Source organism: Trachemys scripta, chromosome 8 (genome assembly GCF_013100865.1).
Source record: "Trachemys scripta elegans isolate TJP31775 chromosome 8, CAS_Tse_1.0, whole genome shotgun sequence".
NCBI classification, from domain to species: Eukaryota; Metazoa; Chordata; order Testudines; family Emydidae; genus Trachemys; species Trachemys scripta.
In genome coordinates this window covers 64,277,718-64,298,768 of record NC_048305.1, presented here as the reverse complement: position 1 = coordinate 64,298,768, position 21,051 = coordinate 64,277,718, and the positions used below count along the sequence as shown (strand labels likewise).

General features: G+C 44.7%; 1 protein-coding gene across 1 annotated transcript in view; it reads left to right on the top strand.

Moving 5' to 3' along the window:
• Positions 1-20,991, top strand: part of LOC117882149 (coagulation factor XIII B chain-like) — a 38,777-nt gene extending 17,786 nt beyond the window's left edge. The window contains exons 6-12 of the mRNA XM_034780165.1: positions 4,907-5,086; positions 5,516-5,707; positions 10,139-10,321; positions 11,672-11,878; positions 12,280-12,462; positions 12,858-13,068; positions 20,475-20,991. Coding sequence (XP_034636056.1) covers positions 4,907-5,086; positions 5,516-5,707; positions 10,139-10,321; positions 11,672-11,878; positions 12,280-12,462; positions 12,858-13,068; positions 20,475-20,478 — 1,160 coding nt within the window. The 3' untranslated portion in view covers positions 20,479-20,991. The remainder of the gene's footprint in view (positions 1-4,906; positions 5,087-5,515; positions 5,708-10,138; positions 10,322-11,671; positions 11,879-12,279; positions 12,463-12,857; positions 13,069-20,474) is intronic.
• Positions 20,992-21,051: the final 60 nt, after the last annotated feature.

Genomic DNA, 21,051 nt, shown 5'->3' with positions numbered 1-21,051 from the left:
GTCAGAATTAAGGCTGCCTGTGCAACCTTAATTCAGCCTCCTTATCCATATGCATCAATAGTCTTTAACTACATGATCACATACTATTCCACCCTCCAACACCAAGCTCCAGCCCCTGTATCTGCCTCCTTCCCTTTCCCCCTCAGCTCCCCCTCCCAGTTCTTTATCCCTCTGCATTTGAATCAGGCTGCACACTGCCTGGGTGTCAGCAGAAGGAGCACTGAAAGAACAGAAAGAGTCTCTTCCTCCTCTTGGTTTCTGTAAGCCATAGTGGCCTGCAGCAGCTGGGAGCAGCAATTTCAAGGAAAGTCCTGCTCAGCCCTTGCAGCCGAGGATGGAGCATGCTTAGTTACTGTGTGGGAATGTCACATGCAGTAGGATATGTGAGAGGACGGAGCATGCTCAGTGCAGATATAATCTTTAGAAAATTTGCTGCCTAATTCTAAACTTCTACTTACTGTGTACTAACTGCAATTTTCAGAGACTGACACATTTTCAGAGAGATGGCAAAAATTTCATCACTTACCTCAGTGTTTCCCACAGCCAAATGTAAAGTTCTTTCTCCAAAAAGTGGAGGCTCTGGAGCTTATCAATAAAAGTGTTGTAAAAATAAAATTTTATAATGGTCAAAAGAACCTCCTATTTTCCTCCTAGTCTTGTTGTGGAAAACTGCTGCACCATTTAGCTGAATCGTTTAATAACAACAACAACACCACAAAAGTCAGCTTGAGGCAGACACCCAAGATAGGAAACTTCACCCTTAATGGTTAAAATTTGACTGTTTTATAAGCAATTGGAAAACAGCATCTTCTAATGGAAAGGGTCAGGCAACCTTTATTATAAGAATTGTTACCTGCACCATCTGTAGTACAAGTGTGACAACTTAATGTGTCAGGGTTTGACCAATACATAATAATAGCAATGTGACTTTTTTATGTAACTGTAAACACTTCTCATGACTGTCTCATAATTCTGAAACCTGAAAGTATGTTTTTGGTTAAATGCCATATTATCTATCAGAGGAAAATCCTTGTCCCATTGAAATCAAGGGCAAAACTCTCATTGACTCCAGTGGGATCAGGATCTTTTCCTTAGCATTTTATATTCACAACATACAATCATTTGCAGCTGGGGCAAATCATAGAGTTTATCACTGATGTCAGTGAGAGCAGTTTCAGGCCCCTGATTAATTTCTTAGCTAGCTCAGTTGATTCAAGGGGATCAAATGTGGAAAACATCAACACAAAGGCAAAAAATAGGTCTAATTTTGGAGTGTAAGTTACAACTGAAAAGAAATAAGTAATGGTCAGAACATGGTGCACCCGAATTGCTTGATTTGAATGCACATCAGAAGTGGGCATGGCCTTCCATGAAGAAATTAAGTTCCTGCAACTCTTTCTCTCTCTCTTTCTCTCTCTCTCTGTTCCTTTTCAAAAACAGAATAAACTGGGGGCAAATTGAACATGCTTACGGCAGCTTTAACTTGAACTTTTTGTCACTGCACACGTGGGTTTGTGGCAGATATTAGTGCTGCTGTGGGAGACCCTGGGAAACTGTGGGTTGTGCCAGAGACTTATTGCTATTGATTCATTTTTCATCCTGAAATTATGCAACCAACATCTATATGGTGGGATCTGCACACATCAGGATGCATATTGTTTTTTGCTCAGTTATATGTAATAATGTGGATACTTCTCTCCATTATAGATTTGTCTCTGAATGGGGCAGATGCATGTCTGTGCATGATCCCTGTTCATTCTATGATGTCGCAGATGTTTTTATTATTTTGAATGTAACCATACTCTATTTTTCCAACAACCACCTCAGTGAGGTGATCCCCTTCCAGAGTTGACAGGCATGCAGAGAGCATATATATGGCATTATTGGGTATGCTACCCAGTAGCAGCGTTTGTACAAATTTACATTTCAGTCAGCTAATTTCTTTTACAACACCAATAGACTTTTGCTTATGGGTTTCCATAGATTCCAAGGGCAGAAGGGACCATTGTGACCATCTAGTCTGACCTCCTGTTTAACATAGGCTATAGAACTTGCCCAAAATAACTCCTAGAGCATATTGTTTAGGGGGAAAAAATCCAATATTGATTTACAAATTGTCAGTGACGGAAAATCCACTGCAACAACTGGTAAATTGTTCCAGTGATTAATTACTCTCACTGTCAAAAATGTCCGTCTTATTTCCAATCTGAATTTATCTAGCTTCATGTTATACCTTTCTATGCTTGATTATAGAACCCATTATTAATTTTTTTCACCAGGTAGATTTTTATAGACTGTTATCAAGTCACCACTAAACCTTCTCTTTGATCATCTAAATAGATTGATCTCTCTGAGTCTATCACTATAAAGCATATTTTTAATCGTTCTCATGGCTCTTCTTTGGACCCTCTCCAATTCATCAACATCCTTCTTGAATTGTGGGCATCGCAACTGGACACAGTATTGCAGCAGCAGTCGCACCAGTGCCAAATACAGAGCTGTAAAATAACATCTTTACTCCTATTTGAGAGTCCCCTGTTTATGCATCCCAAGATCGCATTAGCTCTTTTGGCCACAGCATCACACTATGACTCCCAAACCTTTTTCAGAGTCACTGCTTCCCCAGATAGAGTCCTCTATCCTGTAAGTGTGACCTACATTCTTCATTCTTAGATGTATACATTTACATTCAGCTGTATTAAAATGCATATTGTTTTGTGTCGTTTACCAAGCAATCCAGATCTCTCTGAATCAGTGACTGGTCCTCTTCATTACCTACCACTCCCCCAATTTGTGTCAGCTTCAAACTTTATCTGTGATTATTTTGTTTTCTTCCAGGTCATTGATAAAAATATTAAATGCTATAGAGCCAAGAACTGATTACTGTAGCATCCCACTGGAAACGCACTTACTCAGTGACAACTCCCTGTTTACAATTATGTTTTGAGACCTATCAGTTAGCCAATCTTTAATCCATTTAATAGGTGCCATGTTAATTTTATATCATCCTAGTTTTTAATCAAAATGTGTGGTACCAAGTCAAACACCTTACAGAAGGCTAAATGTATATTGCGTCAACACTATTATCTTTGTCGACCAAACCTGTAATCTCATTTAAAAAAAAAAATCTAGTTAGTTTGACAGGATCTGTTTTCCATAAATCCATGTTGATTTGCGTTAATTACATTACCTTCCTTTAATTCTTGATTTATCAAGTACTGTATCAGCCTCTCCATTTTCTTTCCCAGGATCGATGTAAGGCTGACAATTGTCTAATTACCCAGGTCTCCCCGTTTACCCTTTGAAAAAATTGGCACAAGATTAGCTTTCTTCCAGTTATGTGATATGCTCTGTAGTAGTGTATACTTGAGGTGTTGGGTCCTGGGTCACAGTTTACAATTCCATCTCATCATTTTTATTAGGGCTGTCAATCGCAATTAATGCCTGCGATTGAGTAAAAAGAAAATTAACGTGTTAATCGCTTACCTCTGGGCGTGGAGGGAGGTATCGGCGGCAGCCCCAGGGTGTAGCTTTGCAGGTGGCTGAAGGCCGGAGCCCTGTGTCTCGAGGAGACTGAAGCCCAGAGCCCCCAGCATCAAGCCTATATTTGAAAATATAGAAAACCTCCAAAAATATTCAAATAAATGGTGTTCTATCATTGTTTAACAGTGGGATTAAAACTGCAATTAATTGCAATTTATTTTTTTAATTGCTTGACAGCTCTAATTTTTGTTGGTTTAAGCCCAATCTGTAACATTCCTTTTACCATACATTTTTGTAATGATTTCTTACCCTCAGTGTTGTTTAACTTTACTTTCATAAACATTCTTGTATTCTTATTACTAATAGATAAAATGCTTTAACTGAAACTGTCAGATTAAACTTCTGAACTGGTTCACATTCACAACTGATATTTACAGAACAGTCTAATGCAGCTGAAGGCTAAAGTACCTGTGGCTATGGGATGTTGATTTTCTTAAATCTAGGACATGGTCTGAATAAGCAGTATGTGTTTCAAAATTAAGTTCAATACTTTTTAAAATTGACTGACTGTGACCTTTACCTGTGGACTCCAAATTTTAGTTTTCAGTGGAAAGAGAAAATTACATCCAATTTTTAAACGGCATTGGGGTGAGAACTGCATTGCAATTATCAGTAAACTGGATTGTTAAAATCACTGGGTCAAATCCAATCTCTTTTAAACTCTATTGAACTATGTGGTTGGCTGAGTCTGTGGGTTTGATTAATGTCCCTTTTCTGTGGCTACAGTAGAGTGACAATACCTGGGGAACCCCTAGAAAGTAGGGGGGTAAGCATAGTGGGACTCTGTAGTCCTTTGTTCATCATGGACCTAAGCTCAGCAGGGGAGGTTTGGTGAACAGTTCAGAAAAGTGAACGTGACCACTGTGTCCATCAACTACAATGATCACTAGCAACCCTCCCCCTCCTCCCCCCGATCAACAAAAACAAAAATCATTTTGGGGTGGATACCGCAGGCTATGGTTGCTTGCAGGACAAGAAGCTGTGGACAAGCTGCACTGATGCCCTATATCTGGATTGTAGAGGAGGATTTCCTTAACCAGTCTGTAAAGACTTTTTTACTAAGGATTTATATTGAGAGTTTCAACCTATGAAAATAGCACCATCTCCCCAAAAATGTCTGTTATAGTGCTGGTTATGCGTGTCAGGTCCAACTGTGGTAAACTAGACTCTTGAGGTAAAAATCGGAACAAAATGTGTCACCCAGAGCTCTCCAGGTTCTGCGTCTATTGTTTCTTCACCACGTTTGTTTCTCTGGCATGGATATGCATGTGTGTGTAAACCTTAAGAAACCAGTTTGCTTTTCTGATAGAGATGATCTGATTGAAGCCTCCACCACATGTCCAAATACGTGTTTTCTTTCTAGATAGAAGAAATAAATGCCCTCCTCCACCTCAGCCTCCCAATGCGAATATACTCACAGATTTAAGAACATATCATAATGGAGCCAAAGTACATTTAGCATGTCAGTTTAATTTTACAATGAGAGGATCAGAAGAAATCCAGTGTGAGAATGGAAAATGGACTTCACCCCCAAGTTGCATTGGTTAGTAGTTGCTTTACAAATGTTTGGAGCTGAAGTAAAACCCAAGTTCAAAACATATCTTAATCTTCATGTCTGTGTCTCAGTTTCCCCATCTTTAAAATTGGGGTGATGATATTTACATCCCTTGTAAAGTGCTTTGATGCCTATGCGTGAGAAGTGTTTATGTAAGAACTTGGTATTGATAATTTTGGGACAGGATGAGGGAAGAGCCAGGATCTGAAGATGGATTTAAATCTGAATCCAAATTTTATGTCTGATCCCCACTGGTCCCAACTGCTCCACCAGATCCCTGATTTATTAGCCAGCTGGACAGTCTATAAGGCCAATCTTTTTTTTTTCTTGGGCATTTGGATGTGGTGTCTGGTGGGAAGGAAATAGTTTGTAAATATGAATAATTTGAGAGAGATGTTTCCAATTTTTTTGCTGTAGTTTTAGAAGCCAAAGAAAAAATACCATGTGATCAGCCACCTTCTATTGAGAAGGGTACAGCAATAACTGAGGACAAGATGTATTACACAGGAGACACTATTAGATACAATTGTGATCATGGCTACAGGATAAATGGGTCAAGTGTAATAACCTGTAAAATGGGAAAATGGACATCACCTCCTAAATGTATTGGTAAGTATTCTGCTTGCAGTGTTATAATTCCTCATCCTTGGGAGGTGCTCTGATACTACGGAGATTGTTGATAGAACAACCTGGATGGATAGATTAATGGTCATTATTACTTGTCATTAATCACAATAAATTGTATACTGTATTTGCAGTTATATTTCAGTTAATTACTGGTGCTGGCACTTGTATTTAAATATTTTATAACTGTTTTCTTGTCCATGCTGCTTATATATTTTGAAATATTCAAACTATGAGGCTTCATGAGTTGCTCTTTTGCTTAATGGCTTCTATGATATCATAGACTCATAGAAATGTAGGACTGGAAGGGACCTCAATAGGTCATCTAGTCCAGTCCCCTGTACTAAGTACTGTCTAAACTTTCAGTGACTGAGATTGCACAACCTCCATAGGTAATTTGTTCGGTTGCTTACAGTTCCTTACAGTTAGGAAGTTTTTTCCTAATGTCTAACCTAAATATCTCTTGCTGCAATTTAAGACCATTATTACTTGGCCTCTCCTCAGTAGTTAAGGAGAACAGTTCATCACCCTCATCTTTATAACAATGTTTTTTAGGTACTTGAAGACTGTTATCAGGTGCCCCCTCCATCTTCTCTTCTCCAGACTAAACAAGCCCAATATTTTCAATCTTTCCTCATAGTTCATGTTTTCTAGACCTTTAACCTTTTTGTTGCTCTTCTCTGGACATTCTTCAATTTGTTCATCCCTTTGCTGAAGTGTCCTGCTCAGAACTGGACATGGTATTCCAATTGAGGTCTTATCAGTGCTGAGTAGAGTGGAAGAATTGTTTCCCATGTCCTGCTTACCACACTCCTGCTAATATACCCCAGAATGATGTTGCTTTATTTGAAACAGTATTACAATGTTGACTCATAATTAGTTTGTGATCCACTATAACCCCCAGATCATTTTGTATTTGTACAATTGATTATTCCTTCCTAAGTGTATACTTTGCATTTGTCCTTATTGAATTTCATTCGATTTATTTAAAATCATTTCTCCAGTTTTCAAGTTCATTTTGAATTCTAATCCTGCCCTCCAAAGGGCTTGCAACCCCTTCCAGATTGGTATCATCCACAAACTTTATAAGTGTATTCTCTATGTCATTATCCAAATTATTTATGTGGTAAATAAATAGAACTGGACCTTACTCGATACGCCCTTCAAAGTTGATTGTGAACTATTGATAACTACTCTATCCTGGGAACTTGTGAACTCCTACCCACCTCCAACAGATATAGCTTGGAATCACCTACTGTGGAATACACATGAGTAATCACTCGAAGAAGAAAAGACAGTTACCTTTTCCGTAACTGGTGTTCTTCAAGATGTGTTGCTCATGTCTATTCCACATCCCGCCCTCCTTCCCTTCTGTCGGAGTTGTCTGGCAAGAAGGAACTGAGGGTGGGGGGAGCGTGCAGCTCCCCTTATACCGCGCTAGGCAGACGCCACTCCAGGGGTTGTGGGGCACTCCCCCCCTATGGGTACTGCTAGGGGAAAACTTCCGGCACCGGTGCAAGCACGCACACCTACTGTGGAATAGACATGAGCAACACAACTTGAAAAACACCAATTATGGAAAAGGTAACTGTTTTTTCCTTCTTACTGCCAGTGAATGGTGTTGGATCTGTGGTGGCTTGTTTAGCAAGTTCTCCTTGTTTTCCCTAACCATCTTCCAGAGATGGGGATCTTCTCACATCGATCTCTTCACTACTCAAAGCAACAGGAAGTGCCAGTGGTTCTGCTTCTTCCAGAACCACAGCCAAGCCTCCATTGCGGACACTTTCCTCCTGTCACGATCAGATCATCTGCTGTACTTGTTCCCATTTCTGCTCGTACACAAAATCCTGCTCAAGATCTGCAGGGACAAGGCGGTGGTCATAGCAGTAGAGCCGCTGTGGCCACGCCAGCACTGGTACACCACACTCATGGAGCTGTCGATGTATGCTCTAGTCACATTGCCGCTGTTCCCAGACCTGATCACCCAGGACCACCGATGCCGTCGTCACCCAGACCTCCAGTCTCTCAACCTCACGGCCTGGAAGCTTCATGGCTAAACCCCATGGAGCTCATGTGCTCACAGCCAGTCAGGGAAGTTCTGCTCAGTAGCAGGACGCCCTCTACTAGGCCACCTATCTGGCAAAGTGGAAGAGGTTTGCGATCTGGTGCTCCCAGGGCTGCACTTCACTGTTGCAGGTCCCCATCAAGGGCCTAGAGCATCTATACCCACATGTTCGGCAGCTGATCCCTACATGGAACCTCAACCTGGCTCCTTTGAAACTGATGGGACCTCCCTTTGAACCTTTGGCAAATTGCTTACTCCTGTATCTTTCATAGAAGGTCACCTTTCTAATTGCCATTACTTCGGCAAGGAGAGTCTTGGAGCTCAAGGCCCTCACTTATGACCCTCCATACACAGTCTTCTTCAAAGACAAGGTGCAGCTCAGAACTCACTCGGCTTTCCTTCCAAAGGTCATGTCCCAGTTTCACTCCAACCAGGACATTTTCCTGCCTGTATTTATCCCAAACCTCATGCGAGCAGCCAGGAGCAGATGCTCCACTCTCTGGATGTTTGACAGGTGCTTGCCTTTTATATCGAATGCACGAGGCTGTTCCAAAAGTTGAACCAGCTATTTGTGGTGGTGGCAGACCGTATGAAAGGTCTCCTGGTCTCATTGTAGAGGATCTCACCATGGATTATCTCCTGCATCGCTATCTGCTATGAGTTAGCCAACATTCCGGCCCCGGCTCTCACGGCTCACTCCACAAGAGCACAGGCCTCATCGACGGCATTCCTGGCCCAGGTGCTGATTCAAGAGATCTTCAGGGCAATGATGTTGTCCTCAGCACACACTTTCGCCGCTCACTACGCCATCACCCAGTACGCTAGTGATGATGAAACCTTCGGCAGAGCAGTGCTCTAGTCTGTCGTACCATAGCTCTGACCCCACCGCATAGGTAGGGCTTGGGAGTCACCTAACTGGAATTGATATGAGCAAGCACTCAATGAAGAAAAAATGGTTACTCACCTTCTCGTAACTGTTCTTCGAGATGTGTTGCTCATATCCTTTCCAGACCCGCCCGCCCGCCTTCCCCTCTGTCGCAGTAACTGGCAAGAAGGAACTGAGGCAGGGTCATATATTGAGCGCCTTGCTCGTGGTACAAATCAGCCGGAGACCTCTTACTTTGCTAAACCCAGTGTTCTTTTATTTCCCTGTGTTCGTTCCCACCACCATCTATATACAATTCTGTACAATTCAATAGGAGTTAGGTAGTCACCCGGTGGACAGCTAGTTCCTGTTGCTATCTAGGAGCAGCAGTTCCTCACTCCTTACTCCTCCTGTTCTACCCCTCTCACTTCCTTCCTGCCAGCTTTATAGGCCTTCTTCCCACCAGGCTCACAGGTGATTACTCTTAGTCTCCTTTAATGAGCCACACCCTGCCAGCTCCCCTTGATGGGAGCTGCGCTAGCAGGTTCTGAGCTAACAGGGGCTGGTTCAGCCTCTCAGGCTGGCACCCTGTTACAGTCATCAAGGTGCCACTCCAGGGGGCTCCACTGCTGACCTGACGGGTGCTGTTAGGGGAAAAACTTTGACAACTGTGCACGCTGTGCACACACACCTAACTGGAATGGATATGAGCAACAGTTACAAGAAAGTGAGTAACTGCTTTTTCATAGTTTGACCTAGTTTCCACTTCTTATATCACTCTTGAATTTTAGGTCTTGACAATATCTTGGTTAAGTCAGGGTGGTCTCTTACCATACTTCCTACCTTTCCTATGCTCTTGTGCCCTTAATAATGTTTCTTTTAAAAAACTGCCAACTCTCCTGATCTGTTTTCACTTAGACTTGCTTCCCACAGCATCTTATCTACCAATTCTCTGTTTGCTAAAGCCTTTTTGTCTTTATTCTGCTGTTTCCCTCCTACCGTTTCTTAGAATCATGAACTTTAATCGTTTCATGATAGAGTTCATATCTTTTCAACTCTTTATTTTTTCAAGCTGCCAGAAATGTGATAAACACCTCAGAAAACAAGTAAAGACACTCCCGTCCCAGACAAACATACAATCTAAATTCAGCATGACCCAAGAAGTGAGAGTCAAAAACAAAGAGGATTTGGATGGGGGAATGGTACAGGTAGGATAAGTATGGCAATGAGACTGCATGGTGACTCAGTAAGGCATTTACATGTGTTGGTGCTTCTGTTCCTTTTTGTAACCCTTTAAGAAAGAAAGAAAGAAAGAAATAGCAGCTAAATTGTTGGAAGAAGTTGCAATTTTGTTTGTTACCCCAATCTACATTTATTCTGTAGTTTTAATTTCCTTCTCAGAAATCTAGTTACATTGATTCTGGTACTATCATTTGAGAGAATTGTTGTGTACAGATACAGATTATAGCTACGGTTCTTCTCTTAGAAACACGGGAAACCTGCCCCTCTCCACCTGCAATTAAAAGTGGTGCTAGTTTTGGACCATTATTGACAAACTACACAACAGGTTCCTCAGTAAAATACAGATGCCATCGGTACCACATATTGGAGGGTCCTGAAACTGTTCATTGTGTACAAGGAAAGTGGACAGCTCAGCCAACTTGTTTAGGTAAGTCTTGGTGAAAAACTAGATGTATTATTAGATTATTCATGATTGATAAGACTCTGGAAAAAAAAAAACAACCCATATAGCTCTATGGGAAATGCTGTGGTCTCAGTTAAATTCCAGGTGGATAATGCCTGCATCACACAAACTGCTACCACTATGATATCTTTCTTTGTAGACTTGCTGAGACAAGTACTTGATGGCTGAAAGAATGAATCCTTCTCTCGCCTCTTGAATTTTTGCCTAGTGGTCAGTTTTGAGGAATAGTGGTGGGGCAGTTTGCATGGTCATTTCCCAGGCTGTAGCTTTTCTCTGGATAATCAGAGACTTTATTCTCCTGTGCTGTTTCTCAACACCTTTCATGAGAACTAAATTTGCAGGAAAAAATTAGTATACATACAGAGAGGGTAATAATGGTAGAGCAGATCCTTAGTAGTAACCAGTTTTTCTTTAAAATGTCATTATTAGAAAACTCTTATAGTAAAGCACAAACAGACAGGGTGCTGGAACAATTTGAATAGTGGGGGTGCTGAGAACCATTGAACCAAACTGTAAACCCTGTATATAATGGAAACCACTTCAAGTCAGGGGGTACTGCAACACCGCACACATCCCTAGTTCCAGCACCTATGCAAATAGAAGACCAATACAATTATATTTACTTATTTAATGTAATAAAATGTGCATATCTATCACTTTAAAAACAACCAAAATAAAACTGACCTAAAGTAACAACAATTTAACTCAAAAGAAGACCAAGAAAAAGCAAACACTCCAAACAATTAAAAAATACTACCCGCTCAAATCAATTCCTCAGTCAGACATCTAAGTAAAAAAGTTAAATTTGCCATGTGTTGGCTATCCGTGTCCTGGAATGGCTGACAAAATCTAGCATCTGTAGTACTGCTGTTAGTTCCAGTAGATGGCTCTTTTCCTCTTAAAAAGATTTTCCCAGTTATGGTAACTAAGTAGGATTAATGTTCTTATCTCTGTCAACAGCAGAAGTGAGTTATTTACCATCAGTAAACACAGCCTGAGGTACCACATGCATCATTGGTACTGATTAGCTTGATTTCCAGGAATTACAGGAATTAGCCTGATTTCCCGTAAAGTTTGTGTCAAAAGGAGTTTGTCCCCTGTGATGGGGCAGTTTACATTCCCCAACTTACCTTTAATTTTACCTATTGTAATTGTGATTTATGGTGAGTAAAGCTCTAAAGAAGTTGTAGCATTTCATATAAAGTTCAAATCAGTTTGCAGGATCATTGAATTATAAACCTTTTTTGGCTAAGAACTTTTAAATTTGGGAATTGTTACGAAATATTTGTATAAACATAGATGTTTGTCTTCTAGAACCATGCACTCTTAATGTGGATGATGTGAGCAATAATAACATAGAGATGAAATGGAGACTGGAAGGAGAGTTATTTTTCCTGCATGGTGAAACGATAGATTTTGTATGTAAACAGGGATACTATTTGTCATCCTCCAGCAGGCAGTCTCAGCTAACAGTACAGTGTACCCGTGGAAAAATCATATATCCAACATGCATTATGAAAGGTAAAACAATAGCTGTTTTTGCAATCCTCTTATAACTCACCAAGGTCAGACACACTGAGATAGCTTTGCTTGAAAAGTAAAGGCATAGACTCTGCTATTAATAGCAATAGAAGTTTGAGGTCAAATTGTCCTTTCCATAGCGAAGATGTATTTTAAAATTATATGAACACAGCAGAATAAAACATTTTCCTTGTGGGGAGGGGGAGAGGGTACCTGCAGAAGGGGGATGAGACTTTCTAAACACTTGTAGCCCAAGGATTTGCTGGGAATCCCAGCTCCAGAATTTAAGTGCATACAAAGTAAGAAGTTCTTGTAGACGAATTTAAATGGGTGCCAGATTTTGCTCTTAGACACACTGTACATCTTTGTTAATGTTTTTGACACTAATTTATTTTATGTAGATCCCAAAGAAAAATGTGGCTCCCCCCCTATTATTAAGAATGGAGATGTTATTGACCCACGGCTGACAAAATATGAGAGTGATTCTTCAGTTGAATATACTTGTTTTGATCATCATTTTTTGCAAGGGTCCAATAGAGTCTATTGTTCCAATGGACAATGGACTACACCACCAGATTGCATAGGTATGTAAGATGTACTTTTGTTAAAAAAAAAAAATGACTAGCTCAATAAAAGTTGATTCAACTTTTGTTTCAGGTTTTTAATATTAATTTCCATTATTCAAATTAAGTTCTCAATCTGAGCAATTTTGGGAGATCTGAAGCCTCTGGACTTTGGTACATCTGGGCAAATCTGCAGTTTTTTTTATCCTGTTTTCCTAAGCCTATAAGAATTGGAATATGTATGCAACATCCAGAAGTACTATCATCTGATGTTTAGAAGGGAGTAGAAAGGAGGAAGGTGTTTGTATCTAATTTTAATATACTAGCTATAGCCAAATAATGCAGTTTCATATATTAATATTAACCTGTATATTAAGTTATAAAGGAGTTTAACTATGTATCTTTTTTGTGTTAAGAACCATGCACTTTATCGAAGGATGTAATGGACAAAAATAACTTAATACTAAGATGGAGTTTTGATGACAAATCTTATTTTTTCCATGGGGAATACATTGAATTTCTATGTAAAGAGAATCATTATGGAGCACCATCAACTTCAGTGTTTGATTTTAGAATACAGTGTAGCAGAGGACAGCTGACATATCCGAGATGTGTTGAGAGAGGAAGGTAAGGCTAAGGCAGTATTTAATTTGAAATTTGTTCATGCATATGTATAACATTTTAATTTCCATTTATGGGCTACCATTTCCAAGATGATTAACCAGCACTAACATTGATTCTCAACCAAACTATAGTTCTGATATATTTGCATGTGGCTAATATATTTATGTGCATTTCACATATGGCTTCTATGAGTCATGTAGTTCTGTGGTTGGTCCTTTTTTGGGGGTTGGTGAGGGAGCAATAGAAGTAGTTGTTATAGAATCTCTGAAAATAATTAAATGTCTTCCTGTGTGAAGTGAGTTGAAACTGTTTGGTCTAGTGGTTAGAACCAAAGGCGTGAACCAGAAAGATGTTAACTGTAGTTTTCTGATGGCTGAATCAAAAGTATTATATGGCGGGAGTACATATACTAGATGAGTGGCACCGGTCTGGCTTGAAAGTTGTGGTGAAATTATAAAATCACAGTTGCCATTGGAACCCACAGGGAGCAAACAAAGGAGAAGTTCTTTTTTGAATGATTGCTCATGTGCATTCCACAATTGGTGTGCGTGCTCGCCACGTGCACCAATGCTGGAAGTTTTTCCCCTAGCAGTACTCTATGGGAGCACCACTAGCGACCCCTGGAGTGGTGCCTCTATGGCGCGGTATAAGGGGTGCTGCATGCTCCCCCTACCCTCAGTTCCTTCTTGCCGCCAGTGAAGATGCATCGGAACTGCTCTGCTCCAGCTTGTCTGCAGCTTTCCTCTTGAACTCTTGTTCATTCATAGTTAGTAGTACCTTTAGTTAAAGTAGTTTAGACTAGTGTTAGTTTAGTTTAGTGCACCCAGGTTGGGGCATGCCCCATGCCTTGGGCTTTAAGTTGTGCAATACTTGCAGGCGACCAATGCCAGTGAGTGATCTGCATATGGACTGTTTATGCTGTCTGGGGGAAACCCATCTCAGCGATCGCTGCAAGATTTGCAAATCCTTCAAGCCTTGGACCAAGAAGGAAAGGGATATTTGGCTCCGAGCCATTCTGATGGAATCGATGTTGACCCCGACTCCAGTGCGCGCTCCGAGTTGTCATCGAGTACCGCAATGTCGGTACGCGGTGACCCTTCAGTACCTTCCACCAGTCGGCACCGCTCCCCATCCGTGGGGCATGCCAAAAAGGCTAAGAAGAGGTCTTCTCTGCCGAGACACCGGAGCAAGACCAGGGGAGAGACTAGACCCAGGTTGGGCAGTTCTTGATCTCTGTAGGCCTCCAGGCCTACAACTCAGGTTGAGTGGAGCAGCCCGGCCCACTCAGCGCTGACCTCCCTGGATGTCTGGTGCCCTCCACGCCAGAAGCCCTGCAGGTGGTCTGGGACGTTGTGTCTCTGCCGGTACCAGGGGCACCGCCACTGTTGGCTCCTTGGTCCAGAGGCAAGCCACTGCTTGGATCTTCACAGTCATCGCCTGGTCGGTACCGTTCGTGGTCTAGGGAATGTTCCCGATGCCGTTTGCCACTCAGCGACCGCCCCGTATGCAGTCTGCGCCATTCCCCGTCAACCCTCACCAGGTTGTCTGGCTGGGTTCCAAGTGGCAGGGGTTCCAGGCACCGCTCCGCCTCGAGGGACTGCAGACCTCGCAAGGGGAGTGTGCCCCATTGAGACCGGGACAGACGGCACTGTAGGTCCTCATCTCCGAGAGGCTACCATAGCCTGTCGTGCTACAGGCATCGACACCATTCCCGTTCTTTTTCTCGCTCCAGTATCCCGCCACGGCAACGCTCCCGAAGTCCCAGGCATCGATCACCGGCACCAGGACTCCTTGCCTGGCACCATGGTACCAATGGGCCCTGTGGCCCCTGGTGCAGCCCCCAGTGGTGGCTTGCTCAGTGGCTGGAGCCTCGGCGAGACCCTCGGCCTCCCTCTCTCAGCCTCCCAGAAAGGAGTTGGTGTGGCGTTCATCTCTGGTTCCATGCCCGGAGGGCGAGGGCCCACCAGGAACTGTTGAAAAGGGCGGCATCGAGCCTCAATCTTCAAGCCAAGGAGGTGGAGGAGCCCTTGGACTTCCTCTTCAATGTCCTCTCGACCTCTGCACCGGGCAGGGTGGCCCTCCCACTCCATGAAGGGGTGGCAAAAATTTCAAATGCCTTGTGTCAAACCCCAGCTTTCTTGCCCCCCATCTCTAAGAGGGCAGAATGCAAGTACTTTGTGCCCGCCAAGGGGCATGAATACATCCACCCTGCCACCAACTCCCTGGTGGTCGAGTCTGTCAACCACAGGGAGAGGCAGGGCCAACCAGCCCCTACTCTGAAAAATATAGACTCAAATGGTCTGGACTCATCTGGGAGAAAGGTTTATTCATCCTTGAGTTTCCAGTTAAGGGTGGCAAATCATCAGGCCCTCCTAGGGTGGTCTAAGTTCAATTTGTGGCTCTCTCTGCCCAAATTTGAGGACTCCCTCCAGGAGCGTGACAAGAAGGAGTTCAAGGCTCTGGTGGAGGAGGGGTACAGTGGCTGCCAGGGTGACCCTGCAGGCAGCGTCAGATGCCATGGATACGACTGCAAGGTCTATGGCTTACGCGGTGTCCATGAGGAGGGTGTCATGGCTCCTGCTGTCAGGGCTGTCCAGCGAGGCACAGAACTCCTTATAGGACCTTCCGTTCGACGGCAAGGCCCTGTTTGAGGAACAGATGGACGTGTAATTGCACAGCCTGAAAGATTCCCGCACTATGCTTAAGACACTGGGCCTCTATGTCCTGGGTCTGGCCAGGACCAAGTTTAAGCCTCAGTAGGCTCCCACTCAGGCCACCCATTCTAAATATGATCCCCCTTGTAAAAAGTCATGGGAATATAAGAAACGCCCACAGAGGCAGTCCTGCTCTGCCCCCCAGCCTGGGCCTTCCAATGGCAAACAGGCGGGGAAATGTCAGTTCATACCAGGGATCCACCCGCAATAAAGCTTCCCTTCTTTAACCGGTTGTGTGCTTTTCTCCTGGAGTGGTTGCGGCTGATCTTGGAGCGATGGGTCCTCAACACCGTCTCCTGGGGCTACACCCTCCAGTTTACCTCTGCCCCGCCCAACCATCCTCCATCCCCATCACTCCTGGGGGATCCCTCTCACGAGGCCCTGCTCGAGCAGGAGGTGGGGCGGCTCCTTGGCCTAGGAGCGGTGGAAGTGGTGCCAGCGGAGTTCAGACACAAGGGGTACTACTCCTGCTGTTTCCTTATCCCGAAGGCCAAAGGGGGGGCTCAGGCCCATCCTGGACCTGCGAGGCCTGAATCAGTACATGGTAAACCTCAAGTTTTGCATGGTCTCCCTGGCTTCCATCATGCCCTCCCTGGATCCCGGGGACTGGTATGCTGCCCTTGATCTGCAGAACGCATACTTCCACATTCATATATTTGAGGGGCACAGGCATTTCCTCCATTTCATGGTGGAGCAGGAACACTACCAATTTACGGTCCTCCCGTTTGACCTGCCACTGCTCCCAGGGTATTCACAAAGTGCATGTCTGTGGTGGCCTACCTCAGAAGTTGTGGGGTTCAGATCTTCCCCTATCTCAACGACTGGCTGATCAAGGGCAGCTCCAGGTCGCAGGTGCGGGATCACGTGGCACTCCTCCTGTCCACATGCACCACCCAGGGCCTGGGTTAGTCCCAAATCCATGTTAGTCCCGGTGCAGCGCATAGAGTTTATCAGGGCAATCCTAGACATTACATTGGCTAGGGCCTCCCTCCCACCGGACAGATTTGAGACCCTGAAAGGGCTCATCGACATAGTCACAAGGTTCCCTGTGACTATAGCCAGAGCGTTCCTCCAGCTCCTGGGTCACATGTCGGCGTGCACATTTGTGGTTCACTATGCCAGGCTCAGGATGAGGCCCCTCCAGCTCTGGTTGGCCTCAGTGTTCTCCCAGTCTAGAGACAGAATGGACAAGGTCCTCACTGTGCCTGAACCGGTGATCACATCCCAGTGATCCTCCCCAGGGAACATGCTCCATAGGGTCCCATTCAGGGGCAGGCCCCCATCGGTGGAGCTGGTGTCCAATGCATCAGACCTGCTGTGGGAAGCCCCTGTGGGGAATGTTCAGACGCAAGGTCTGTGGTCCACGCAGGACTTTGCCCTGCATGTAAACGTCAAAGAGCTCAGGGTGGTCCAGCTGGCATGCATGGCTTTCCACTCACACCTGTAGGGCAGAGTGGCCAGGGTTCTCACGGACAACATAGCCTCGATGTTTTACATCAACAGGCAAGGCGGGGCCTGCTCCTCTGACAGGAAGCCCTTAGGCTGTGGGACTTTTGTATAGCCCATGACATTTGCCTACAAGCCCACCACTTACCAGGTGCCTGGAACTCGTGGGCGGATCGCCTGAATCGAGACGTCTCCTCTCACCACGAGTGGTCACTACACCCAGAGGTGGTGCACAGGATTTTCCGAGAGTGGGGAACTCACCAAGTGGACCTGTTCGCTACTCAGCAGAACCACAGGTGTCCCTGTTTCTGCTCCGGAGGTGGGTGGGGGGTTGGTTGGGCGTGGGTGCTATCTCCGATGCCTTCCTCCTATCTTGGTCAGGCTAGCTTCTCTATGCCTTCCCCCCGATCCCGCTGATCGGCAAGGTCTTGGAGAAGATAAAAACGGACAGGGCCTGGGTTCTCCTGATCGCTCCAGCATGGCCCAGGCAACATTAGTATGGGACTCTCACGAGCCTAGCAGTAACCCCACCATGGCTGTTGCCGTCCTGCCCGGACCTGCTCTCCTGGGACCAGGGCCGCCTCCTCCACCCCAACCTAGCGGCACCCCACCTCATGGCGTGCCTGCTCAATGGTTAGGCTGGGAGGAAAGTACATGCTTGGAAGGGGTTCAGTGCATTCTCCTGGAAAGCAGACAGCCCTCCACACGCTGGGCCTATCTGGCGAAGTGTTCTCAGTTTTCCCGGTGGGCAGCCGATGGGGCGTTTTGTCTGTGGCTGCTCTGATCCAACTTATTTTAACTACCTCCTTCACCTTAGAGCCCAAGGTCCAGCGCCCTCGTCCGTCAAGGTGCACTTGGTGGCCATATCGGCCTTCCACCCATCGGTGCAGGGGCACACAGTATTCTCCCATTCTATGATTGGTTGATTACTTAAGGGATTGGATCGTCTCTTCCCCCAGTCCTGCAGTGGAACCTGAACTTGGTGCTGGCCCAGTTGACAGGTCCCCCATTTGAGACGCTAGCTACGTGCTCCTGGTCACACTTCTCATGGAAGGTAGCCTTCCTGGTGGTGATCACGTCAGCTAGATGGGTCTCAGAGCTCAGGGCCCTGACCTCCAAGCCCCCGTACATGGTGTTCCATAAGGATAAGGTCCAGCTCCGACCACATCCTTCGTTCCTCCCCAAGGTGGTCTCCACCTACCACATGGGTCAGGACATCTTCCTGCTGGTGCTCTGTCCCAAGCCCCATGCCTCCAGCAAGCAGTGCCATCTCCACATGGCTCTGGCCTTTTATGTGGAGCAGACTAAGCTGTTCAGGAAGTCCTCACAGCTGTTCATCGCCTTGGCCAAACGCATGAGAGGTCGGCCGATCTCCACTCAGCGGCTCTCCAATTGGATCACTTTGTGTATTCGTACCTGTTACGACCTGGCGGGAGTTCCCCCACCACCAATTGTGAGGGCACACTCGACCGGGACACAAGCCTTGTCGGCTGCCTTTTTAGCCCATGTTCCCATTCAGGACATTTGCAGGGCTGCCACGTGGTCTTAGGTTCACACATTCACCTAGCATTATGCGATCGTCTCCCAAACCAGGGAGGATGCTGGGTTCGGCAGGGATGTACTCCGTCCCGAGAGTCTGTGAACTCCTACGCACCTCCAACCCAACAGATATTGCTTGGAATCACCTATTGTGGAATGCACATGAGCAATCACTCTAAGAAGAAAAGACAATTGCCTTTTCCATAACTGGTGTTTTTCGAGATGTGTTGCTCATGTCCATTCCACATCCTGCCCTCTTTCTGCTCTGTTGGAGTTGTCTGGCAAGAAGAAACTGAGGGTGGGGGGAGCACGCAGCTCCCCTTAAACCGCGCCATAGAGGTGCCACTCCAGGGGTCACTAGAGGCACTCCCCTATGGGTACTGCTAGGGGAAAAAGCTTCCTGCACTTGTGCACATGGTGAGCATGCACTCCTACTGTGGAATGGACATGAGCAACACATCTCAAAGAACACCAGTTATGGAAAAGGTAATTGTCTTTTCCCTTCCCTTCCCTTCCCTCCTACATGCCTGTGCCATGATGTGTTCCAGGAAAACTCTGCTCAAACATAGTTAGGAGTCAGGTGCCTTGTCCCCAGTTGCACGTAGCACAGAAGCAAATTAATGATGCTTTTCGGTAGCAGGGTAGAGAGGAAGAGGCAGCTCCAATGCCAATTCAGTAGTTCCTGCTACCACATCCAACAACCCGCATCCCATAAAACAACCCAACACCCACTCTTGCTGCCAAAACCAGCTTCAATTTCTTACCATGACTCAAAGGCTTGTGGGACTAGGACCATGACAAGATGCCCTGCATGGAAAAATGTTGAGAATGCCTGATCTTAGTAATGGATGCCTTCAAATGATTGTGTGTTTTTGCTAGCCTATATTTGGATATCTTGATGATTCTGACCACTAGTGAGCCACTGACTCAGTGACCTCCTGAGGTCCCTTCCAACCCTGATATTCTATGATTCTATGACCTTGGGCAAGTCAGTTGGTCTCTTCTTTGAGTATCAAGAATGCTCACTTCCTCAAAGACCCTGTGCTGTGGAGACCAGCAGAGGACAGCTACAGGTGCTGCTGTCCACTTCCACTGGAGTGGGAATATCAGGGAGGAAAGTGAAGTGCCTTCTAGCCCCACAAACCTTCAGTTTTTAGGACTGAATGCATTGCTTTGGCAGCAATACCAGGTTGGGCAGTGAGACTCCCAGTCTAGGACCCATACAATAAGCATCTTGTGTTGCAACACGTTGTTGTAACTCTAGACAAGTGGTCAGGTCAAGCAGAACTTTAATTAAAACTGTGTGTGGCATCTGAGTTGAGCTCTACCTCTGGTTATAGGTATTCCATATTAGGATTATTTCAGTGATGGATCTCAAATTACTGCTTCTCTCCCTGCTGCATTTTTCATGCACTATGGAGCATTATATATAACTGCCTCAGTTAGAATGGAAATAAAACAATCACATAGGATTTGTGGGAAAACCATTCCTAATAGAAAACTAGATAAAGAATAAATAAAACCAAGTGTTATGTAGCATTTTATTTAAAGTTAGACATAGAAGAACTGACATTCATGTCAGATTTCATTTTGATGGATCTTTGCTTTGCCACTGTTGATACTATTCTCTCCACCTTCTACAGAACTGTGCTCAAAGATCTGTGAACTTCATATTGTAAAGAATAACAGCAACTATGTTTGCTTTTATAGGTAAGATGTCAAAGCACTGAGGCTTCAAGGGCTGTGAAAGAAGCCACATTTTATTTAGAAACCCAATAAAACGTTACTAAACTATTTTTAAAAACAAAGTGTTTGACCTTGTAGCCCACTTAAAACTTAAACATGTATTTACACTGGATATTTTCTTGGTTTATGAACCTTAAATAAAAAAGTCATGCAAAAAGCTTTATTTGGTCTGTTGATCATCTTTTGGTAATTCAAACCATTTTCAGTTCAGTAAAACTGTCCTTAATATCAAGCATAGACCATATACTTTCTATGCAAGATTTCTCATAACATTTGAGCATTGGACTGTCCCCTGAACTGTGCATGGAGATCATGTAGCTGGTGTTTGAACCTAACACTTAAGATTTGGGGAAAATCCAAAGAATTTAGATTTTTTTCCCCAAATCCATTACATGCAGGGCCGGTGGAAGGATATTTCGCTCCCTAGGCGAAACTTCCACCTTGCGCCCCCCCTCCGGCCTGGGGAGCCAGGGCCGCCCTAGCTATTTTGGTGCCCTACGCAGCCCCAGGCCTCTGCAGGGGGGCTGTGTGGGGCCCCACC